This window comes from Manis javanica, chromosome 6 (assembly GCF_040802235.1).
Source record: "Manis javanica isolate MJ-LG chromosome 6, MJ_LKY, whole genome shotgun sequence".
Taxonomy (NCBI): domain Eukaryota; kingdom Metazoa; phylum Chordata; class Mammalia; order Pholidota; family Manidae; genus Manis; species Manis javanica.
Window position 1 is genome coordinate 17256219 of NC_133161.1, and position 26321 is coordinate 17282539.

At 42.4% G+C, this 26321-nt stretch overlaps 1 protein-coding gene across 12 annotated transcripts in view; it reads right to left on the bottom strand.

Annotated features, from left to right (window-relative positions):
• CALD1 (caldesmon 1) overlaps nt 1-26321 on the bottom strand; it is a 183319-nt gene that overhangs the window by 50822 nt on the left and 106176 nt on the right. For 7 of the 12 annotated variants that reach the window (XM_073238424.1, XM_073238423.1, XM_073238422.1 and 4 more), the window contains exon 1: nt 15879-16159. The exons of the other annotated variants lie outside the window; for them this stretch is intronic. In XM_073238424.1, coding sequence (XP_073094525.1) covers nt 15879-16144 — 266 coding nt within the window. In that variant the 5' untranslated portion in view covers nt 16145-16159. Of the gene's footprint in view, nt 1-15878; nt 16160-26321 lie in introns of those variants that run through there. 12 annotated transcript variants of the gene reach the window in all.

The window sequence follows — 26321 nt, forward strand, 5'->3', positions numbered from 1 at the left end:
CCGTCCTGGGAAATCCTTGTTGCAGGCATTTGTTACACGCTGCCTTATTGTTGTTACATGTGTATCATCTTACCTCCCATATCATGTATCATCTTATGTCCCATATCATGTCATGTTTGTTGAAAGCAAGAGACACGTTTTGTACATTCTTGTTAGCCCGCCTGCCCAGTGTGTCCTGCACAAAGTAGGTATTTAATACATTCTTCTAGTAATTGAATTCAAGAAAGGCATGTGGCACAAGGCTGGGCAATGGCAATTATGAAGGCTAATTAACAATGAAGTTTCTTTCAGTTTCCTGGATATGAAGTGAACGGCGTAAGTTCACATGGATTTATCTGAATCAGACATGAAAAGGATAAATAGGCTGACATGAAGGCATTTAAAAATTTTAGTGTCATATACAAAACAATGTTTCTCTAAAGGACAGCTCATTGAAATGTGATTCAATTTCATCAACAGGGAAAAAGTAATTCAATACTAGGCGTATGAGTATTTACTAAGAAAATGATGTTTAAAGTTAGTAGAGCTTTATCAATAGGAGAAGGCCACCCACAAAGTGTGCCCCAAAGGTACACACACACACACACACACAGGTACATTCATAGACAGCTTCTAAGTTTCGTGGGCTATGGGGCTTGCTCTCCGATTATGAGTTCCAGAAGCTGGAGCCTGATCATTCAACAAGGGAAGAAATTGTCTCTCAGGTTTAAACTTCAATATTATGAAGTGATGGAACACAGCCATATTAAACCAACCTAGGAGTGACAGTGCCAGCTTTAAGGCTGTGTTTGGAGACAGAAAAGGGTTAGCAAAGAATACAGAAGGTGAAACTCCAATACTTCACATTTCTCTCAGTTCCTTTCTCCCAGAAGTTGGAAGCAACTACTAGTTCTTTCAAGCCTTCTTGCCAGTGTCTGCCTGGCTAAAATACCTGGAGAATTTTGCTCATTGATCCAAAATGCAAAAGTTTTAATGCCTTTATTGTACATTTGTGTCTCATTCCTACACTACTTTCTCTGTACATGGCATTACGTTGCAATTACATACAGAAGGTCCCCCTGAGTTTAGAGCTGGAAAATGTAAGCTTTCCTCGTTAAGAGGAACCAAATAGTTGTGGACAGGGAAGATACTGACTTTTGAACCTAGTCAATAAACAGGGGCTAAAGTTAAACTGCGTCAGCTGGTGTTCCCCAGTCTCATTGTGGACCCTGGCCTGCTTCAAGAGCTTGTGTATGTGCACAGCACACCTGTCATCAGCCACTGTTACTGTCATGTGATTGGCCTTGGCGTGGCTCATGAACAGAGCAGAAATTCTATATTTTTCTGCTATTCTGTTCATGTCTTTCCCCCCATAATTCCTCGGTATCATCTTCCCTTGTAAATTCCTTATATCCTTCTATATTCTCTCTCCTCTCAATATCAAGCCTAGTGTGGGTTTTGGCCTTTTGCAATATCTGTGGAAAGCAAAAAATATAATTCAGTACAAGTAGGTAAACTCAGCAAGTTTAACTTAGCCAGTCCTTTAGAAATATTTTCATGTGCTCTAGTCAAAACTGATTCTGTAATTCATTGGATGAATCATTAAGACAGCCCCAAATAGCTACTACCCTATATCATGAGCTGTCTTGTCATTTTTACATTTGATTTCAGAGTTAGGTTTATGTAATCTACTTTGTAGCTAACCCAAACTCACTTCAGGATGTATCTACATGGGGTCAATGAAGTGATTACATTTTATCACCAGACATCTTATCCACATGCCAGGTTGATCAAAACATCCCAAAGAACAGTTCAATTTTTGGTTATTAAATGTCTCAGAATACTGCACCATTTTGATCCAGACATCAGTAACCATAATCCCAAAATGACATTATTTTGGGGGCTTGCGCTCTTCAGAGCTATACTTGGGGAACAAAGTGTCCAGTGGGCCTTTCCAGACCGGCTTTGTTGGACCTCACAGAGGTCTTTGACACTGGTGGTCATTCTTTCCTTTTTGAAATTCTCTGCTACCATTTATTTTCTGTTTCTTCTGTGTCTTCCACTGGGTGTCTTCCTGAGCTCTATTCTTTTTCTGCTCAACATACTTGCCCTGGGTATGCCATCTATGCTTATAACTTGTTAGTCAATTTTAAAGTGATGATTTTCTAATTTATCTTCCTAGCTCAGGCTGCTCTCTGGAATTTCTCCATGACCTTTCTTCTTCGGTAAAGAAATTTCCAGTAAGGAAATTTAGAGTAATGAGTTATTTTGGACATCTGATTAATCTGTGACTCTTCCAAAATTCAAAACTTCTCCCCATGCTGGTATAGCCATCTCGGATCCTCTTATTTTCAAAGATGGATGGTTTAAAGAAAACCATTTTAATTCCTCAGTTATCCTCGTATCCTTGCTACAGATAGCAATTTCACAATTTCAGGATGTGAAGCTGGCTTCATGTTAGAATAAAAGCCAAATAAGTGTTTATTAACTAAATATCAAGGGATGAATAACTTGCAAAAACACAGAGAAAACATTAAAAATGTAACTTAAATATTTATGACTTTGCAATGGATACACTGTCTCTCAACTACTTGGCAGAGAGTTTCACTCCTTACATGCATGGGAAATAAAGTTTGAACAATACCCATGTGTCTAGAAGTTGATTTTGGTTGAAAGCACAGTTCACTACTGTTAGGTTTAAAAATGACTGAACTGAACTTACCAACCTCAGAGGAAACCTGCCTAACTCGTTTCATATATAAACTGTATTTTCTTTAAAGGTTTCAAAACGTCAGAAAGAAAAAGCCTGGCCTTGCCTCCGGGAGCTGGATGATACAGCAGAGGACACGTTCAGGACAGCATTCTCAACCTTGGCTGCACACCGGAATCACCTGGGTTGGGGAGGAGGGTGCTTTTAAAAATCCCCTTGCCCAGGCTGTGCCTCAGACCAATTAAACCAGACCCACTGGGGGTATGATCCGGGTGTTACAGTTCCCTGAGGGATTCCAGTCTGCAGCCAGGTTGAGAAACACTGATTCATAGTGCGTGAGTTGGGAACTGCCGGGGCCAGAGACAGTTATGTTAAAAGGCAGTATAGAGTCATTCAGAAAATAGAGTGGACAGAGGAGTTACGAGTAGGTATTTAGAGATTAGAGTGGAAATAGATCGCGCTTATGATGCTAAATACCAGGCTCTTTTTGTTTCTTTAACTTGTAGAAATTAGGGTATATCCATACTTACAAGCAGAAAGTAGGTGTTAACATTGTTGCACAGATAAATATTTTAAACATATTCAGCATGGGTTAAACACACTGAATAGTACATCCCTTTGCTCACGCCACGACCACAGTTGACCGAGCCTGACACCAGCTTCTCGGGCCAGGGGCATCCCTCGGAGGAGCAGGCCTGGAGACTGGCCGCATCTGGCTTAGAACCTCAAACTCTCTTCACCATGGAAAAAAAAATCCTATAACCCCAAATTGCTCTCTTTTCCCCATCATGGATGATCTGTGTCCGGATGATACGCTTCAACCTCAGCTAAGGATCTGTGAGAAAACAATTCTTAGAGGCTGTTTCACAGAATCTGAACTGTAAAAAGAGAAAAAAAAAAAAGTCGTTCGGGAGGCAGCCAAACCCCAGAGGTACCTGCCAAACCACACCTTATCCTCCTCAATCAGCAAAAATATCACCGCCGCCTGCCTCCTCTTACCTCACCAATAGGAGCCCGTCCATTCCCTTATTAGGACACTGGCAGGGGCGAGGGAGCCTGCTCGTGGCTGAGGCCCGGGAGTGGCCTCAACAACATGTGCAGCTCATCAAAAATGAGAAGAGGGTAACAGGCACCCAGGGAGGGGACTGGAAAAATTAAATCCTTGCTCTATGGGAGGAGAATCCATCTTGGTAGGCCACAATTACGGTTTTGGATTAGAAAAAAATTTTTTTGAAATGCCAAACCAAAAAAACACAATCCTAATATTTTTCTAAAGTGCGTTTTTTGGAAGGTTGTCTTTGAAACTCAGAAAGGCAGTCAAGGAAATTTTAAGTTGAATGCTTCCAGGGAGTCGATTCTCTATAGAAAACCAATGAGTACCTGGTCTTCACAGGGCTGGGCTTGAGCGGTTGCAGTTCTGGAGCAAGCACACACCTGAACTGGGAGGTGGCATTTGCTTTTTTATTTGAACCTGGAGCAAAATAAAAACCGCCCTCCTTGCTGTTTTTCTGCTTCTCAGCTGTTACAGGGATCCCCTTTCCATGCTCTGACCCTCATCCTAGCTTACCACCCTCTTCCTATTCTCACAACATACCACCATTCAAACCAGGCTTTTTTTCTGTGCTATTGGTGTACCTGGGAGGCGCTGTTCTGATCTGGGTCAGCAGGGCCATCCTGTTCATCCATCCTGTTTAGTGCCCAAGCTGTTTTCAGAGTCAGCTCATGAGCTCCCATCCATCCAAGCAATAGCTGATTACAATTCTAACTTATTACTAGAGTTTCTAAAATACTTCCATTGTATATATGCTGTAGTTTGATCTTTAGAATACCAGTGACACAGACACTCTTATCATTCCTACTTCTCAGCTGAGGAAACAGGTTCTGTGGAGCAGGGCGACTTGTATTTAGAACCAGGACATCATTTATATTTGGCGCTTTTCTGACTGATGTGCTGTTCTGTCTCAAAGATGTCAGGGTATTGGGTTGTTCTGCTCAGATGAGAAGCTCTGAAGCCTACCAGAGAGAATTTAAGTCCTCAGGGTCCCACAGGGACTGCTAAACAAAGGGTGCCCAGGCCCCTAGGAGACGGTAGGGGACCCCAGGAATCACATCACTCTGCTGGGGCTGGGCTGCTGCTAACGACCAGCTCCGTTAAATTTGACTCCTTGTTAAAGCTGTAGGTAAATGTTAAGGCTAAAAAGCCAAACACAACAGCTATTGTCTATTTAAAAATAAACAGTAACACTGGTGATTAAAAACAAAAACAAGAGGAATGTGCCAGACCAGTCAACCTTGACTTTTGAGTGAGTGAAGCAAACAAATTGTTTAAAAGGACAAGGAAGCTTATACATTGGTGATAACTCCCATTTGTGCAGTGCTTTTTAGATGCCAGGCAATGGACACTATGCATCTCATGTAATTTGTACCACTGAACAGACATGCTCTTTCTTATTTAACAGTCCAGAGGAGCAGACCCAGCATGGAGAAGTACGATTGCTGGCCCAGGATAACACACTCAGGATTTTTAGCTATCATCTGGCTGACCCCAAAGTCTGGGTTCTTGCGCCACTAACCACACACACACATCCATTTCTTTCCAGGTCTCAGTTCTTTGACTTTGACAGGACTGAATCTAGAGTTTAAGATATGGAGAAGTTCACAATTACTTGTAAAGTTTATTTTCTTTTAACTGGCATAATAAAGTCATGTGAAAATAGTACAAATGAAATGAGAGGAGCTGTTAGTTTTATGGAAATGCAGGTCTCCCCCTGGGGAAAGAGGGTGCTCCTTGTCTCTTTGTAGGGCCCTTACTGCAGTATGTAGTCCCCTGGGCTGGTGATTTCAGGTAAAGAATCAAGAAAGATCAAAGACCCTCCCCAGACCACTCTTCCTACCCTGGGTAGGCCTGCTCTGTCAGGAGGAGAAGATTGCTCACCAAGCAGGATCTGACGGCATATTACAGCCCCTGCCAGATTCTCCCACTCAAAGACCAGAGGTTAGAGCTGTGAAAGCACAGGCAGGAATAACATCCGGTAAGTGTTCAGCTGGAGAGAGCAAGGGAGTCACCAGGAGCTGCTCAGCCTGGGGCCAACTTGGAGCCAGGAGCCAGCCAGCCATTACACACACCCAGGCAGGGAGGAGGTGGGCCCATGAATCAACTCCTCTGGCCTCATTTTCCTCATCTGTAAAATGGAGGTGATGGTACTCAACTCATGTTTGTGAAGGATTAAATGAAATAACATTTGTAAAGTGCCTAGAATGCGTCTCATCTAATCCATACAACAGCATTGAGTACACACGATACTTATGCGTCTTGGCACATAGGAAGCTCTGTATGAGGGTTAACCACTTTTAGTATTTTATTATTATCACTATTGCTATTGTCTTCATATCATCATCATATGGGAAGTAGGTTCTGTACTTACACATCTTCTAAGGTTTGCTGCTGGTTTCTAAGCATAAAGGTAGAATCAGGTAGAAGGATTTTTCTAATTCAAGGATCTTATACTCCTTTTCATTGGAAATAATGGCACCAGAGTAGGCTGAGAAATGGGGAATAAATGTAGGGGAAAATTCCTATCTTCTGTGGGTATTCCCTTATTCCTCCTTTGTTGACTACCTTTTGCCTGTCTTTCTCTTTTGAGGAGTGTGGGATGAGAGCTGCTGCTAAAAATGTCCAGTAAACGAAATGCCTTTTCTCTCTCATTTTCTGTGCTCTCTCTTAATCCATGTCACTTCTCCTTAAATTATAGATGGAAATTTAGTGTCAGACAGCTTTATCTTCCCATGCCAGAAAATGCATGTGTCCCAGGGCAAGGGGATAATCTCTTTTCTATCCTTCGGGGCTGGCTTAACACCCAAACTCAGTGGAGAATTGATGGTTCTGAGCGCTACACGTGGAGGTTGGTTCTGAGCCTCCCTGGAATGGCTTCAGACACCCTGCCACTGGAGGGCCCAGATGGCCCTGCCACCCTGGTATCCTTCGGCCAGCTGGCACTGGAATTGTACAAGAAAATTATTCCACTTACTGTTCATGAATTCAATTATGAGATGTCGTGTTAAAGTATTTTAAATCTTCAGTTCTCGGTATGGGTTGAATTGCGTCCTTTAAAAGTAGTATGTTGACACCCTAGCCCCCAGTACCTCCGAATGTGATCTCATTTGGAAACTAGACCTTCACAGAGAGGTAATGGAGTTATGACGAGGTCATTAGGGAGAGCCCTCATCTGATAGGACCGGTGTCCTTTAGAAAGGGGGGAAATATGAACACAGGAACAAGCAAAGATTGAGGGTGGACTATGTGATGAAGTACAAAGAGAATGCCACGGGAAGGCAGAGGATCAGAGTGGTGACTCTACACACCAAAGGCCACCAAAGACTGCCAGCCAGCCACCAAAAGCTGGGAGATGTCCCTCACGGCTGTGGAAGGAAACTGTGCCCGCCACTTTCAGCCACCCAGTATGTAGTACTTTATTACAACAGCCCTGGGAAACTAACACAGTACTCAGTTTAAGGACTGACTGGTTCTACTTTGTTAATCAATTTTTTTTGATGATTTTTAGCATCTTCTATTTATTTGAGTGATTCATTTTCTTGAACCAGCCGCACATACGATTTATTAAGATGCCTTCCACTGTAAGTTGTAAATTTATACTCTCATACGCTCAGTTTTCAGCTGTGCTGTGCTCCTTTTGTTTCTCTGGTATCTGGGGCTCTTTGTCGGCGGTTTACCTGGAGGTTTGAGGGGGGCTCATAAAACTCTAGCCTTCTTGGTCTCCTAGGGGCAGCCGGATGCCACACCTCCACTCCCTGGGCAGAGGGAATGTTTTACAGGGTCCCCCTCCCAGCCTGCAAATCGTCAGATCCAAGAGAGACAGACCCATTAATACTTCCCTGGGCAAATTTAATGTTTGAGTAAGGCCAGAAATTTAGAAATGTATACAAGGAAGGAACAGGAAGTGGAAAATAAAGCCTTGTTATGATGCCAACTCCTTATAGGCAGGGACACTCAATCTATGACTTCAAGGCTGTTTCCCTCGGGGTAAGTAGAGATTGTACAAATGTCCTGGGTGCCCTCACTCAGTGATGTCAAAAGGAAAGCCTCTACCAGGCTTGAGTCTGAGAAGGTATCACCCTGTTATGATCAAGAACTGTCACTACTCAGCTAAGTCATATCAGAATACCATTTTCACTTGAGGTCTCATGAGGATGCATGAGGTTTGCCCAACTTGTGAAGGCCTCAGAAAACTTCAAAATATAGAGGTAAGGCCCAGGTTTGCTGCATTTAATTCTAGGAAGTCTGTGTACTTGTTTTACGGGTTGAATTGTGTCCTCTTCAAAAATATATTGAAGTCCTAACCCCTCAGTACCCCAAGATGTGACCTTATTTGGAAATAAGGTCATTACCGATGTATCAAGTTAAGGTGAGGTCATTAAGGGTGGGCCCTCATCCAGTACGACTGGTGTCCTTATAAAAAGGGGAGCGTTGGACACAGAGGCGGACACACACAGGAGGAAGAGGATGTGATGAGAAATAGGGAGAATGTCATGTGAAATAACGGAAGCATGGGCGCTTGGTTGCCACAAGCCAAGGAACATCTGGGGCCGCCAGAATCTGGATGAGGCAAGGAAGGATCCTCCCCCTCCAGGATTCAGAGGGATCCTGGTCCTGTTGACACCTTGACTTCAGCAGCTATTGAGATGATGAGTTTCTGTTGTTCTAAGCCACCCAGTTTGTGGAGTTTGTTTTGGCAGCCGTAGGTCACTCACACTTTGAAGATTACCCAGAAGCTGCCTGAGATTCATCCCCCAGGAACCCAGTTCATGGCAACGATGGTCATTGTTGACCATCCCCACCACCAGACACACATTTCTGAGCACTTACTAAATGCTCATCACTGTCCTAAACACCTTACAGATATTTTCATCTTTTTGTAGGTGAACAAACTGGGAAAATCAGCGAGGTTAGGTAATTTGCTCAAGGGCACACAGTTAAAAGATGATATGACTAGTATTTGAATCCAAGTCTATGTGGATTTCGAAGTCCATTTTTTTTTCTCTCACTAATTTTTCCTGAAAATTTTTTAAAAAAATTTATACTCTCTTTATCCGTCAAGATTACTGAAAGATTGGTGGCATCCAAATCTCTGGCAGACAAATCCCTACTTCCTACTACCATTCTCCTTTACAGTGAATCTGGTTTAGGCCAACTAGGGAAAGCAGTAATTCAATATTTTGCCCCAAACGTCCACTTCTAGCAAGTTTCCTTTAACTTCTAAGTTGCCCAAAGTACAGCAGTTATCATTTTTAAGTAGTAAGTGGATGGAACAGCTAAAATCTGAGATGAAGAGTTCCTCTAATTTTTCTGCAGTAGAGGGACGTTTTAATGAATACAGGTCAATCACAACCTGGACTCAGCGACCTTTTGCCCCAGGGTCAGTTGCTTTGTCTGTATAAGATGCCAAGCCCTCACTTTCTGGGGTCTTTAGTAAGAGGAGGGCTCAGGGTGAAGGGAAAGGTAGGGTATGTAACACTGTGATTCAAATACTTCGGCATGCCTCGTTTCTTTAATTCTCAGTAAACCTGCCAAGCAGATATTATATACTTTTTTTTTTAACAGATGAAGAAATGTAGGCACAGTGAAGTTAAGTGACCTGCTCAAGGTCACACACTTAGTAATACACTGAGTGAGGTCTGATCACAGATGTGGGAGTCAGGATATCTGGCTCTAGTCCTTGCCTGGCCAGGATGCGCCTGTTTCGTGCTGTGAAAGCTGGGTCCGGCCAATAGAAGGAGAATGGAGCCCCTTTCCCCACGTGGAGTGTCGCTTCACTCCCAAAAGGCTACCTGTGACCTGGCAGAGGTGAGAAAGGTTCCTCTTAAAGCCATCCCTTCTGCTCCAAAGGTTCAGTGTACGTAAACCCCCTTCACTTATTCATTAGTAAGTGGTATGAACACAGTGTTCTTCAATTCATTCTTAAGCAGATCATAAAATTTATTAGTTATGGAAATTATCTGCACAGAAGCTATAAATGTCATGATATCAGCCTAAAGTAAGCTTTAAAAAAATCGCTTAAATTTTATGCACTTGATATGTTTTGCTCTGGAAACTACACAGGGTGGTTAGGAATCGCCGCCCTTGGTGTCATATGGCTGAACTGTGTAAAGAATGTTTCCATTCTTCAGAAAGTAAAAATGTCAGATTTATTTCCTTCTCTTTGGGGTGGATATAATCTTTGTTTTCCTGGATTATTATTTTATTTTTCCTCTCTTAAAGTAAAAGGCAGAGTGATTTAGATAATCAGTTTCTAGAAAACGTGGACATTCTTTGTAAGGATCAGAAAGCAGTCATGGAAAAGTGAGGAAAAAACACGGAGGGCTAATACGGCAGGCAGAGCGAGCCTGCCAAGAGGCAAATGTCTAGGGTGACATAGGCCCTAAATAGGAATTCATCGGGACAGAAAATATCAGGCTAAAGTACCAGACCCTGAATAAAAATACCAGGAATTGAAAGAAGTCTTCCAATCAATGTCTGCATGAAATGAGGTTTACAATAAAGTTATAAAGAAAAGGTGAAAGATCAATGAGAAAAGTACCATGTTTTCTCTGGAAGTTTGTCATTTTAGACCCTTCTTAATAAAATTATCTTCTGTACTGGTTACTTCTGTTTCATGTCAGTTGTTTTTAATAAAAAGTAGTCTTAAAAACAGTAGAAATTGGTGTTTGTAAATCCAGTGGCCTAGAGCAGATCCTATCAGGCAAAGCAGACTACTGCACAAATTGGCTCATGAGTTAAAAGCCTACCGATCACCTAGTAGCTTCCTCGATTTTTTTTTTTTCCTTTGGTTGCTTCCTTGATTTTATAACCAGAAAAAGTACTTAAAGGCAGAGGAGTGAGGATGATTTGGTGAGCTTCTTAAAAATAAACCTAGTCACAACAGCACAAATGCTGCTTGGAGATTTTTATGTATAAATCGTAGCCCATGCAAGGAATCTGTTCCCAGCTCTATAAAGAACAAATGGCCCCTCCAAATTGTTCCTCTGATATTAAATTTTAATTGAGAAAAAATACGGTTATTTAACAATGACCTGCAGTTGTTTTGTACTTAATATTTTCCACATATTTGAATACACGTCATTACACTGGATATCCCTGCTGCCCTGCAAGTTACAGAAAGCAGGCATGAGCATCTGTTTTACAGCAGTGATGCAGCAAGCTGAAGTGGCTTCATGAGGATCACAGTGCTGATTACTGAAGGAGCTAGACCCTCTACTTCCCATCCAGAAAGCCTCTTCTTGACCTCCAGGCTGACCCCTGCAGCAGGCAGCCAGCATGGTCACTGGATAGCAGAGCTTTCTAAGGTGCTCTGAAGGCAGGGGCCAGCAGTACCAACATCATGGAAATGTTCAGTGGTTTTGAGGCTTCTGAAATCTGTGTAGTGGGTCATGACCAGTATTTTTAAATGAAATTGCAAAGTATAGAAAATATTAGCAGGCAGGAAACTAAATCATTATTTTGAAGAGCTATCTGCACCCCCATGTACACTGTCCCTTTACTCACAATAGCCAATGTATGGAAATGGGTGAAATAGGTGTCTGTTGAGAAATGAATGAAGAAATGTGAGATATATATATATATATATATATATATATATATATATATATATATATATATATATATACAATTTACAACAACATGAGTGAATCTGGAGGGCATTATGCTAAGTGAAATAAGCCAGACAGAGGAAAACAAATATTACATAGTATCACTTATATGTGGAATTAAAGTCAAAGTAGAATGGTAGTTGCCAGGGGCTGGGGGATAGGGGAAATAGGGAGAGGCTGGTAAAAGGGTACAAATGTTCAGTTATAAAATGAATAAAGTCTTAGGATCTGAAGTATAACAGGGGGACTACAGTTGATAATACTGCATTATAGAACTGAAATTTGCTGAGTAGAACTTAAGTGTTCTCACCAAGAAAGAGAGAAAGAAAGAGAGAAGGACGAAGGTAACTATGGGAGGTGATGGAAGTGTCACCTGGCGGTGGGAGCCCTTTCCCAATGTGGATGTGTATCACATCAGCACATGGCACACTTTCAATGTATCACAATTTTATTTGTCACTCATACCTCAAGAAAATTGAAAAAAAGAAATCTGTGGTGCAACTTAAAAGAAAAGAAAAAATCAGAAGGGATCAGAAGTGAGCACTATTTTTGTATTCAAAGGTGAAATATGTGCACGTGTATATATGACACTAAGTCACAAAATAAACTTGTTTATTATACTTAAGTTATCTTAAGTATAAGCTGAAAAAACTTGTATTTGTATACTTGCATTTCTTTCAGCCCGCCAGAGGAGAAAAAGAAGGAAGACACTAAGCCAGCTCAAGCTGATCAGCAGGCGGCTGCCCTCCTTTGAACGCCCGCAGCCCTAAAGGGACCTGCGCGTGTGCGCATGTGCGGGGCAGGGGTGGGAGGAGGATGAAGAAATGCAGGAGGTGGGAGGCTGAAAGAGGAGATCATCTTGGAACCAGAGCCTGTGTTACGTCCTTTTTTATGTTCTTAGTGCCTAGTCCAGCAGCTCTAACTGGCAGAGGAAACCCTCAATGAATATTTGTTGAATGAATGCATGGAAATGAGTGAGGTATACAGATTTTTTAAGGCTCCTTTTAAAAATTCAATTAGGTCTGGAAATGAATCCAGGCAGTCCTACATTTATGAAAAGCTTGTTTCCAAAACCTTAATTTGCAAATTGGTTTTTGGAACTTCAAACATCATTATACATGGCAGTTGGGAATCTCGGGCCAGCCCGCAACCACCCTTTTTTGAAGCCCAGGATGTATCTGAAGCTAGTACTGAGGACTGAAGCTGTGTTTCTATGGGAAAAACGCATCTTCACCATCCCAGTTCAGAAGGCCAAGAGCAACTTAGCCTCCTCTGCTATCCCCCCTCCTGCTGTGGCTAGACCTGCCTCTGCAAAGCAATTTTTGATGGGCTGGGAGAGATGTGCGAAGCAGTATGAAGTGAGGACCCACGTCAAGGATAGGTAATAGGCCAAAGTCAAGGAGAGGGAAAGGAGAATGAGCAAGGCCAGCAGCATCAACAAGGAGGGGAACAGACGCCCCAGCCACCAGGTACCTAGCCAGTGCGCCTGAGGCCAGGCAGCCCGGAAGACACATGCAGAAAGCTGAGACCACCTCCATAAAGATGTGGTGTAGGCTGGTGGCTTGTATGAACAATTCAGCAATTTTACTTACAAAGTGTCCAATACTTGCAAAGCACAATATCCTGTTTCTCTGCCACTTTTTTCATGTTTTCTCCATAACAGGAAGTAGTAATTTCACCCTTAACCAAAGGTTCAGAAAAGTCAACAACCTAAAACCAATCTTTGAACCCAAAAGTCAGCAAAAATGTCCAGTTTGGTATAAATCAACAGTCACAAAATGTACAGTCCTTTCTGAGAAGGCCCTTTAGTGCTCCTCTTCCTGGACTATTGACTTTAATTTGAACACAAATTCTAACAAACCGGGTTTCCTGATATCCTTGGCTACAGCAAAATAGAGAGTGGGATAGCCAGAGATGGGTGCATTAACATCAATTAGAAGAAATAAAACATAAATAAGACAGATGATAGCACATAACAATTGGACCCATTTGGGGATGGGATGGGAGTCTTATCCACAAGATATCACTGTTTTACAGCCTGAGTTAATAACTATATTCATAATGACAATTCTCAGCAATTGGAAAGTGTTTCATTTAAAATGTAATACTTATTTTAAAGAAGGGAAAGAGTTTCGATTAAATTTTTTTTTTTACAAAATTTAGCAAGCTGGAAATTGTTAATTCCCTAGTGAGACTGGAGAAGCCACGCATTCCTATACTTTTTACAAATCTAAACATTTTTATGTGCATTTCTTCTGTCATTTCTGCGGAATCTTATAAAATTATACCAATCTTTTACTTCCCCGTCATGTTTTTAACTTAGTTTCCTAAGAGAGCAGTGGGGTGAACTAAATAATTTTCTATGTTTCTTTAATTCTGTGGCTTTAAAATTTATATAACCTTCCCTATTTGTTACAAAATGTGACACAAGAACAAAACTTTTTCATCCTCACTATACATAAAAACATATTCTTTATGAGAAACATAACTTGATGGAGAAACACATGAATATTTACAAGAAACACAAAATCTTGACTTAAGTAGACTTCCTTAGGGTTTGGGAAAATGAGAGAAATAGTAGTAAAAATATTAGACTGCACATGAGAAAAATCTCTCAATAATATTACCAGAACAAATTAAACAGCACCTTGAAATCTAAAGAACTGAAGAGACATTCACACCTGCCCCTGAAAATAACATGACTCTGTGTAGCTCTTGGCATTCAGGAATTTTAATGCATCTCATAAAAAAGCACTGCCAATCTTGCTCTTTAGGTGATGAAACTGAGATAAATTATCTGATGCAAATGCAAAGGCATTTAGGATTCATTTTGTTGGGCACCTGTTTTGGCATTTAACCTAACACTTCTTCCAAAGCAAAAGTTGCAGACTTTGAGTGTTCAAATGACTCAGATGAAAATCGTGAACTTAGAAGAACTGAATTTGGTTTATCCAATAATAAGAAACATTTTTTGAGGACCATGCTGGAAGCTGAAGATTCAGTAACTTGAAATTCAGGAAATGACAGAGTGAGTGGAGAACACTGAGAGAGACACAGAGAAAGTTCCACAGACATGGTGGAGTGGGAAAACTCAGAACCAGGAATTGATAGAGAGACCCATAACATACGTGTGCATGCATGTGTGCATGCACACACACACACATACTGGGCTCTTTCCCTAGCATTCCAGGCTCTGTTGACCAGCTGTATAACACCGAGACAAACCTTCACAATCATGTGCCTTAGTGTCCTCTTCTGAAATAAAGGCATTAAACAAGATCAGCAGTTTTGAGGAGGCTTTGGTGGAGTGGGTAGAATGGGATGGGGCAGAAGAGATGGAGAGGAAGTGGGGTGAGCAATGGGGTCTGACAGGGGAGTGGAGTAGGATGAGGAGCTCTGGATTCAAAGCCACCTATTTAACCAGAACATCTCCTTTATGTAACAGAATTCCTGTAACATGAAATTTGGTTTAAAAAAACCCCAAAAAACCCAACTAGTTTGATAACCACTGGACTATACAGATAAATTCTGAAATGCCTTTGAGCTTCCACACTTGCATGATCATGCGGAAACGGCTTATCCAAGAGATCTGCTAATATAGTGGACGTGGGTCTCATTTTGGGTCTCCGAAGTGTTCCTCTGTTTGATTAGCTGTTGCACAAATGCTGGAACAACTGGAGCAACAATTGTCAGGCTGAATCAGTGCCAACACTTCCCCAAATGGGGAAGATTTACTGAGAGGCCATGTGCTCCTCTTACTCTTGTGCAGTACCTTTCCCCAAGGCCCACCAAGTTCTCCAAACCTGATAGCCGCCCGTGTGAAAAGGGCCCTTGCCTGCGAGTACAAACACACTGGCTTCCCCACGGACTGCTTGCTGTCCGGCTCTGGATAAGTTACCCTCTGGGCTCCGCATCTATAGAATGAGAGCATTGCCACAGACAGTCCGAGAGGCCCCTTCTCGCTTTAGCATTCCAGGATTTCATGATCCTAAACCTTGGAGCCTGTTATCTGAACAATTCCCTGATCAATAGCATGTGCTCTCAATCTTGTTCTGTCACAGTCAGATGGCCAGTATATTAAGGGCTTTGTGCTGTTGACTTTAAGGATTGGGCAATGTGTGCTTTAGCCAAAAATCTCTGAGTCCTGCAAATGGATCATTCTGAGCAGAGGGCTTAGGTCTAAATTAACAGCAGATCTTTAGACACACAACGCTTTGTGGATCGGCATTTGGAGTACAGAAACCCTTGCCTAGGTATAAATCCCTGAAAATGGTCTAGAAACCACCATAAAAATGGAAACCAATCAGAACAACCACAAAGTTCAGACCAGAAAGTTTCATACCGGTCAGAAACATACAGTAAATATTCGCCACCTTCCTTTGCCTCCTGATTTCTCCTCTCTACTCCCACTCCCATAATTAAAAAAACAACCTTTTGTTTTTCTTTCTTCCTTTCTTTTCTACAATTCCTTTGTAAAAAAAAGAAGAAGAAAAAGTGAAATCGAAGAGGCGAAGTGAGCACTCACTGGGAGAGCGCGGCCAGGCTGCGTCGTCCCTGGGGTCCTGAGCCCGCGAGCATGTCGGCAGCTCGGGAGGGGCGGCGGCGGCCGGGTGTCAGGGCAGGGGCCGGGCCCCCAGCGGTGCCATGCTTTCTGTGGCTGAAATGCAGCGTGCGGGATGCTCCCGTGTGCTCCCTTTGTGTTAACACTTTGGTCTGTCCCTGTGACGAAAGTCTGGGCTTGTCCTCTGCCAAATCTACGCCTCCCCACCCTTCCCCTCCGCCGAGGATCATCAGAGAGCTGATTGTTATTTTTTACTGTAATCTCTCTAATAGAAGCCCATCAAGTTTAGGTCGTAAAGGGCACAGATTGCTTGGAGGTTTCCAGAATGTTTTTACTGGGTAGTAGGGGCCAGGATCCCCAGTAGCTTATGTGATGAATTACAAACAATTATTCCAAAGAAGAGACACCCATCCACGTGCTCAGCTTTTTGGAAAATAGCTGATCGGAGTATCACTTGCCTACACAATCCAGTTCTGGAGATTAACAGAAATCAGCCCACCGAAAAGCTCATCTGGGTGCAGTTCTCAGGCCCGCGTTCTGAGCTCTGTTCTCAATTAGCATTGGGGTACGAGGCTTCCAAAGCAAACAGTTCCCACTGAGAAATCAAATCTGAGAAACTCCTTGTATCCCTTTTATGCAGGGAAAGATGCATGACATAAAAATGCAAACCAAAGACCAAGGGAAGGAGAGAGAGAGCCCGATCAGTGAGATGCTGCATTATACAGCGTGTTTGGAGGCCACACCCCTTGGAGAGGCGAGGGCAATAGCCTGACGGGGGAACATGTAGCAACAGTGGCTCCGTTCAGCACCCATGGCATTCTGTGTGGTGATCTCATCAGGCAAGCCGAACAAGGGAGCCTGGTCAGCAACAGCTTGGAAAGCAACCAAATTCCAGTTCCTGAGGTGGGAGTGTGTGTTGATTCCATCTGGAGATGACACTCCACCTTGGCTTGAGTTATGCATACGGTTCTTCATCCCCAACAAACAATGAGCAGACTGGTGCTGGGACACCAAGATACTTATGGGACTGGCTTTCTGTTAAGTGGCTAGGACAACTTAAATCTCCACAACTCAAGGTTAAGATTCTTTTTGGTAAATAGCAGGGGAAGCAATCAACTTCACACATTGAGAGTCCCTTTACAGAATAAAAAACACCTCTGAGATTTACAGCTTCTTTTCACACATGAGGACACAGAAACATGAGCATTTGAATAGTTCGCCCAATGTTATGGAACAGAACTAAAGCAACTACTCTTGGCTCAACTGGAAAAAGTTTAATTCAGTTAGGTTAAATGCTCTCTTCATTCGAACCAACTAGAAAATTTTGGATGTTTTCCTGTTTAAATATTATACTATTATCAAAGTCATAGTTTATAGAGTAAACAGAGTTTAATGAACTTCAAAGCTAATTATCTCCATGTACCATAATGTATTACAGTTAAATATCTTTTTGATTATATATGTTGTCACCCAACATATAATGACTATGTAGAGTCCATGAGACACTCCTAAAAATAGAGCTATATCTGCTTTCAGATAAGGGGTCTTAATAAAATACTCAGGGCCTTGGCTTGAGTTTATTGCTCTGGAGCTGAGATAGAAACATGCATTGAGGCATTTTACTATTCCCCTTCCTACCAAATTTTGGCCCTTGCAAGAATTCAGTGATGTGCTGTGGCAGCAGAATAATGTTTGTCATATCCTAATCCCCAAAATTTGGGGATATGTTACCCTACGTGGCAAAAGAGACTGAAGAAGTGATTCAGTTAAAGGCATTGAGATGGGAGATTCTCCTGGATCACTAAAATGTGTTCAGTGCAATCACACATGGGTCTTTAAAGTCAGAGAACCCTCTCTGGCTGTGGTCACAGAGAGATGAGGCCATAGAAGAATGGCTAGAGAGATACAGCTTTGCTGGCACCAACGAGGGTGGAAGGGGGAAGAATCCAGGACTGTGGCAGCCTGTACAAGCTGGAGAGGCAGGGAAGCGGATTCTTATCTGGAGCCTTGAGAAAGGAGGTGGCCCTGCCCTCATCTTGATCTTAGGCAGGGGAGACCTGTGGTGGACTTCCTACCTCTAGGGTGAAAGACAATAAGTGTGCTATTTTAAGCCACCTAATTGGTGTTATTTTTTACAACAATGATAGAAAATTGATATATTTGCTAAAGGAACTCATTTGACCTTGGCAATACATTTCACCTCCTGATTCCCCTTACCCACTCCAATTTTGGAGTGAGAAGTATAGTTTTGATATGTTCAGAATAAACTCATAAAATGGAGCAGCCTGGAAGAATCTGTACACACACACACACACACACACACACACACACAGACACACACACACACACACACCCCTTACCCTCCACACAGGAGAACAAGAATTTAGTAATCTTCCAGTACTATGCTGACATTCATGGACTAAAGTAGCTAATGGCAGCTGTATAAAGGACAGCCACCAAGCTATTTTCTTACTTGTAAAGACAGGGTGAGGGAAATCCTGCACACTCTTAGTTGGCCCTTGTTATTATGAATAGAATGTGTTTGGGAAGTAGCTGTCTGTCTTCAGTTTGTGATAGTAAAACTCACAGGAGTTCCCAACCATGCTGCCTAGTACAGTACTGACATGACAACAGTGAAGAGAGAAGTGAGTCTGGACCTGGCTCAGACACCAGGGGGGAACAGGAAGGGCACAAAGGCCAGTAAAAGGGCAACTGGATGCATTTGTGAGGCAGGGAGATAAGTGAACCATGAGTAAGAGCAGGGCTGGGGAAGCTTCAGGCAGCCCTCTGAGGCCCAGCTGGCTAGGGATGGAGAGGCAAGGTGAGAGAAATCAGGAAGAATGTACCAAAATTAATTTGTCACCCCCCCGCAGAGACCGACAGGCATATGTACTTTCACCATGTAGCACCAACAGGGGTAGTCAGAGTCCAGCTTCCCGAACTGATGTCTCTGAGAACTGAATTAATGATCATGTATCAGCACCGGGAATAACTGGGGCAGTCATCCTTCAGCAAGACAGCAGGTGTCACCTGTGACATTTCAGGACTCCCACTAGGGAAAAAGGAAATCTGGGCCACTCACAAACTGCTCACAGTATCCTTCATGTCTGGATACTTTAGTTTTTAAATAGCAAAGAGATTCTGGGCTGAGAAGGTTTGAGGGAGGTCAATGCAATAGAAAGGAATGGCTCGCACCCAAGGGTGGTCCTTTATTAATAAAATATGAGTTTAAAAAATAACTTTACTTCATGGAGGTAAGAGACTGGACCACATGATCTGTTCCAGACTTTATAGTCTGCAGTGGTTGTTTAAGAACAGCTTCTACCTTGGAGCAATTCCCCAGGGAGAAGAGAGGTATGTGGGGTGCCCTGTGGACTGCCCTAATGCACTTTAGACTTTAGACACACACACACACACACACACACACACACACACACACTTCTCCATCTCCTACAGAAACTCAACTTAAACCCAAAGGAAATCTACTCAGTGGAGAGACAACAGTTCAAGTAATTTACAGGGATTTTTAGAAGGGCTCTTGAAGAAAACTTTTCTTATAAAGAAATTCACAGACTCTACACTCTTAGAGTAAGGCAAAAGTTCTTGCCCAGACAGGGGAGGATAGGAGTGAAATGAAGGGGTTAGCTACGTATCTGCAGGCCAGAACCTCTTTCCTTCTTCCACTGGCTTCTTGGGTTCTTCCCTCCACATGATGGCATCTCAACTCCCCACCCAAGGCCTCGAACATGATCCCTCAAAAGTGTTGCTTCATGTTGTCCTAGAACGCTGCTTTTTAATGGATCCTCCTAAAAAATCTCCTCATGAAATCCTCCCTTTATCCATCTCCCTTCACAGAAATTGCAGACTCATCTGTCTTTCCTCTGTTTTTTACCTGCCAGTGGCCTGTTTTCTTGCCTGCTCTTCCCCACCGTGTCTTTGCTCGTGTCTGCGTAGCTGCCACTGTGTCTTCCCGTGGGAATGTGCGGTGGGCTGCTGGGGGTGGAGGAGTGGGGACTGCTATGGAAAGTCACTCTGTGCCCCTCCTTGTCTCCTGGGTGACTCCCTGGGCTTCACCAGAGTCCTCATGGCTTGTGCTGAGAATTCTCCCAACTATTTGCCGAGTCTGTCCCTAGGCCTGTAACATGTCCTGGGTTACTACCACCCCCTATCTCCCTTACAGTGGTGGCCACACACTTAAATCCTGGAATGGTCCACCCTTGCCCCTCCTCACTGACCACTGTCTAAATGTTTACTATGAGCACATCACCTAGTTAAGTGCTGAGGGGAATCCAAAGATAAGTTCAAACCCAAAAGGAGGTAAGATATGTATGCAAAAATTTTAATACAAGACAGAAAGTGAATACCCGTCTCAAAACAGTAGAGCTAAAGTACTAAACTTCAGAGTTGACATCCTGTCAAGGTCCCTGTGTCTACCCACACTCATACTCAATTTATTCTCTTATTGAATTAGACTTCTTGTTGCTGAAGTTGAAAACCACTTACCTCTATCAGGGCCACAGGTATTAAGTCATCCCTTAGTCTCATCTTTTCTAGGCTAGACACCTCTACCTATTTTGAATTCTTTTAATATCAGCCTGAAATATAGGAACTCTTCAAATGGGAAACCAAAATTGGACATAATAAAGGCCTGACCAAGGCCAAATGCACCTGGATGAAGTCCCAGGACTGCCTGCCACGTTCCTGTTAACACATCCGAACATCATTTGTGTGCTGATGATAGCATTTCTTACAGAGATCATTCATTCATTTTTTGTGTTAAATCCAGGTTTTGTTTTGCTTTTATTTTCCATATTTGTTGCTTAGTTGGTCTCTTTCCAGCGTTTGTCATATTGTTTTCAGAGGCCCGTAGCTTAACTTTTTCAGGATACTGTGCATTGTGTTTTTCTTGTCTAAGTTCTTGGTTTAATGTGGATAGGAAACCGAGGAACACAAGGTCCAATTTCAAGAAAGGAGGAAAGGATCTTTCAAAGAGCATCCCTGAACTTCAATACCTGGGAAGTCTGTCAACTTGAGGCAGCACCGGGTTCAAGGGTCTAGACTGCACCAGTAGTGTGTGCATAGGATCCCGCTTCCCGTCACTGGGCTGTGAGCTCCTTGAGAAGGGGGTGTGTCTTGCCCACCCTTAGGACCTCCTCTTGCCCCAGTTAGCACCATGCCTGGTGTGGAAAAGGCCTTCCGTAATACACGCTGCATGCAGAATCAGTGCTCATGGCTTCATAAAGACCTAAGAATGGCTTTGACCAAGTTAACTCATTTTTTCTATAATTGAGTTAAAACAGGGGAATAAGGGGTATCGATGGGGACCTGGCCTCAAACATGGTTTTTTGTCCACTGCTGGGCATGAATGTGACCAAATGGTGAGGTGGGTCTATGGGGATGATTTGCAGGGGGCTTGGGAGATCTTTGCTATTGCCTGCCTGGGGATCCATCTCTTAGCCCAGCCCCACCGCCACATGTCTATGCCCTGAGGAAAGGGGGGCTGAGCAGACGCTCAAGTTGTTTCCACAAGGTATTTGCTGAGTCTAGGCCAAGCTTAGGTGCCTGGATGACAAAAAATAACTGAGCAGAGGAAAGGGTCACTATCCCCACTTCTGTACAGAGCACAGCATGGTTCTGGAATGCTGGAGGACTGAAGGGAATACAGAGCCACTTTGGAACCCTCAAAGGTTGTATCACAAGGACACGAGGCTGCATCTTTGACACAGAGGCCCAGCTGGGCCCCTGGACAGTATCGGTGGAGGGCCCTCCAGAAATGACTTCAGGGCAGAGGGGCGCAAGGTCTCACTGGAACAGAAGCCTGGCAGCAAGAAGCCATGGGAGGCTGGACGTGATGATGGACTGTACCATTCATGACCTTGTATGAGATAGACTTCCAGAAACAATCAGAGGGGACTTTTTTGGGGTTTTTTTCGGTGGTGGGGTAGTAGTCCTGCATAAGCAGGTAGCATTAAGAATTATATTGTTTATTAGTAACGTGATTCTACTGACAGCCATAGGCAGATTCTGATTGAGGACACATGGGCAACAGCTATAAGGTTTCAGTACCTTTTAAAAATTACATTTTATTCTGAAATCTTTCAGAAAAACTAAAAGGAATAAGGGAAATTATAATGAACATCGGTGTCTTCACCACTCAGCTTAGGCAACAAACCTTTCCAAGTGACCCAGCTGCCCTGTAGGCTCTTCTAGGATAGTGCTGTCTCCCTCTCCACCCGAAGGTGGTGTCCTGCTGAATCTGTGTGTGTCCAGTCCACTTTCTTGTGAGCTAATCCTTTGAACTACTCTTCCTCACCCGCTCCCTGGTCCCTATCTGGTCCCCGTCCAGCGGGACCACCATCAGTGCCACCGTCATGCACGTTTGGTTCTAGGATGAAGCAGGATGGGAGCGTCAGAGTGAGACATGCTTTGTGTCTCTATGCTTCTGTATTTTTCATGGTGAAATGTCCCTTCCGTTATCCCGATACTATTGCTCAGTTAAGAGGAGGGCATTCTTTCCTTCCCAGCACCCCCTTGTTCATTCTTCCCTGTAAGCGTTCCCTGACCACTGGCGATCTAACACACATCTTCAATCAGCGCAGTTCACCCTAACATTTATCAGAAAGGGAACTTTTGTTCGGGGAGAAGATTATTGGTATTTGCCACCATTTGCCCTATATTTCCGGAAACTTCTGCTTCTACCCAACAAAGGTATTCCTTCTCCTTTTGCCCCAAATGCCTTCTTAAATTCCCTCTGCTTCTCTGGATTCTAGCGATTCTGTTTATTACCAGTGTCTGGCCCTACCTCTATGAAGTCTTCTGAGGTCTGACTTTATTGCTTTGTAGTTTATCATTTTGGGAGGAAAGACAAGAAAGTTTGAGCCTTTTCTTGTGTGTGTGCATTTGAGCAATAGTTACGTTGTCATGCGTGAGTCAGCTCCTCGGGCTAACTTCCTGAGAGGCTCTCCATTTCTGTTTCAACTCTTTTGCAGCAATTACTTAGGCTACTCTCTAAGCTCTTTTTAAAACCTGAGGTTTTTAACCAGCAGGACTCTTTTCTTTACCTGGAGTGAAAAGGTTCAATCTTAAAAGCCTCATGCCTCCACCCCCCTCTGTCCTCTAGCTTCAAACACAATAAACAATTTAAAGCAATAAAACAGTGCTTGGAAAGACTAGGGTCCTAAGAATGGATCTTGAGTGAATGAATTGGTGGTGCACTCTAAAACCTGGTTCTGGTCTCAGTGAAAATAATAATATATACCTTATATAACTCTAGGAAAGAAGTGTATACTTGAAGGATATGGTTTCTATACATAGAAAACTGAATCTGAGCCTCAGTGACATACTGAAGAACATAGACTTGTCGTACACAGATATGATTAAACCGAGAAGGAAATTAAGAGACCATCATGAGAACTCTAAGGATAAAATGCTAGCGCAGGAGCAAAGGTCAGATCTTCAAAGCATGCTAGTTCATAAGCCACAGAATCCTCAGTGTGTATCACTCTTGTTCAAAGTGTCTAAATATTTCCACAACCATAAATTTATTTGCTGGTGTCCACTTTATGCATCTGGATATTAAATTTACACATAGCTTTTACAGCTGGAATTAACTGCAGAGTTTTCCACTGATACCATATATGGTCTAAAAAAATACTGATTTCTTTTTTGGGAAGTCAGACCTGGATTAAAGCATATTTTTGTTCCTATTGCTAGAGAAATAGTCCATTATGTGTTTTGGATACTTTGGGGGTAGGGTTTATGATTTATAATATATAAATGATGCTTTGTTAGGTATTGCCCTGTTTTGTAATTAACAGAGCACATGAATACATGATATCTATCTATAGACAGATGGATACACACACAGAGTGTTATTTATTCACTGTTCATGTGTACATACCTTTTCTCACCAAACAAATTAAAACCTTTATGCTGACAGGGATATTTCCTAAAATATTCCCTTTTTTTATACCTGATACAGCCTAGAATAGTGTCAGGCATATCGCAGATGCTCTGTGTATACTTGTCATTCGCCTTCCTGGTTGATGAGGGTAACAACAGAGTAGAGATGCTGCACCTTTCTGCAGCTGGCTGGTCCTCCCAGAGGCTTCCAGAATGGCGCTTCTGGGTATTCTTTACAGTGGAGCATCTAGAAGCTCTGCTGCACTAGCAACTGGACCTTGGGAGTTCTGAGCTGACAGTCTCAGGTAGACCATGGCTCACAGACTCACAAGAGACTGATGTGTACATCAGAATGCCAATGAATGGCAATTGATTGGGATAGCATGAATGAACTCCTTCGTCAGTGTCTAGATAGCTCTCATTTCCCCACCATGGCACCCCCTCCCCACCCTTCTCCAAGGCCTGTCAGGAAGCCTCACAGTCCACAGGGACAGCTTTGTGAACATGAAGTCAGAGCAAAGGAAGCCGAGGTCAACGTGAAGACTAGTTTACTCAAGCCAAGGGTGGATGTGAGAAACACCTCTCCGTGGAGACCACGCCTCTCACACCACAGGACTGAGCAAACCCTAAGATTCAAGGTCTGTCTGGATTTCCCACTGCCCATCCTAGTGCTGGACTTCGCATATTGCAGACTTTCTCTTTTGGCCATTCTTTCTTCAGACTTACTAATACCATAGATGATTTGGGTTGAATGTTTCTGTCTCTGAAAAATTCGCACATAGAAATTCTAACCCCCGACATGGAGGTATTAGAAGGTGAGTCCTCTGGGAGGTAATCAGGTTAAGGTAGAGTCCTTGCAAACAGGATCAGTGCCCTTATTAGAAAAGACATGAGAAAAAGCAAGCTCTTTCTCTCTCTCTCCACCACGTTGAGGGCATAACAACACAGCTGACTGCAAACCAGGAACCAGACCCCTACCAAACACCAGAGCTGCCAGCACCCTGATCTTGGATTTCCCAGCCTCCAGAACTGTAAGAAATACATGTTTGTTCGATAGGCTACCCATTCTGTGATATTCTGTTACAGGAGCCCACACTGACGGATTTCAGTTAGACTCCACTTATTCGTATCTGGGAGACCTAATGCAATTTGACACTTACTTACATGTTGAATTTATTAGAAATGTTCTTCTGTGGAGTTTTTGGGTACCTTTATGGTGGCAGCTTGAGATGGGAGATTAGAAAAAGACTAGGAGAAAGCTTTTTAACTATGTTATTTTACTTTGATGTTATTGAGCAATGAAATCAAGCTATTATTAAGATCAAGGCAAGAAAAGCAAATGCTGTTCTTTCTTGCTTATTAATTTATAGAATAGCACCAGGCAAGTTTTTCACTGAAAACATTTAATTGAACAAATCATATTTGTTTTTCTAACTTAAAAGCCAAAATACAACTGGAAAGCTTTTTAATTTTAAGAGCTCATGAAAACAATGGAGAAAATAAAATAAATAGTATTTATACAAAAAGTAGCAGTCACTTCAAATTTGAAAGCCAGTGATCTGAAATATGCATTCAGCTTTCTAAAATATATTAAAGGAGAGAGGGCTGATGTAATCTGAGATTCTCCTAGGTATTTTAGAATTCAGTGTCTTTCTAGGATAACTTCAAATGGTCTTTCCTTCTGACTCTCACTGGACCTAAGAAGTAAAAATTAAATTAAGAATTAAAAGATAAAACCCTGAGACTATTCTATAGTATCACCAGGACTATGTATTTTAGATGTCCCAGTTCACTCAAGTTTATTTTAGCTATAAATGTACTGAAAAGTTAACCAAAGACTATACTTTTATAACTAAGAAACTCAATGCGTAGTGAAGAAAGTATGTATCATAGTCAATATTTACAATTCATCTGAATTGTAATTTAGAGTTTTGACCAATAGTTATCATAAATACTCTGTCTTCCAAACAGTACTTTTTGAAATGTATGATTTATAAAAATAAAAAAATGCCCCACTTCACTGATAATAAAATTAACCCCCTATAACTTGGTTAGAAGTCTTGGGTTCTAATGTATTTCTTTATTCTTTCTTTTTTCATGGGTCATCACTGCATCCCAAGTGTAGAAAACAATACTATATAGAGTTTAACTTGAGACCCAACTTGTACATTAAACACTCTTATTTCAGAAAGAGTGTTGATAAATACTAGCCTGAGGTTAGCCTCATCTCTCATCTACTTCTGCCCACCCTCCTGGGAACTCTGTATTTCATTAGAGATATTTTTGATTATGTAGCTTGTTCACTTTTGAAGTCCTTAGGATTTGGTGTGAAACCTGTAATTTGATGGTTATTTGGTCTTACAATGCAAATGTTAATTGCAAATAATACTAAGGGCTTGGCACTAGAGCAAATAGGCCAACTAAAGGGAATTGACTCTTACCATATTAATATTTGCCTCCATGATGCAACTAAATAAGCATAATGATCAAAATGATACAATGCAG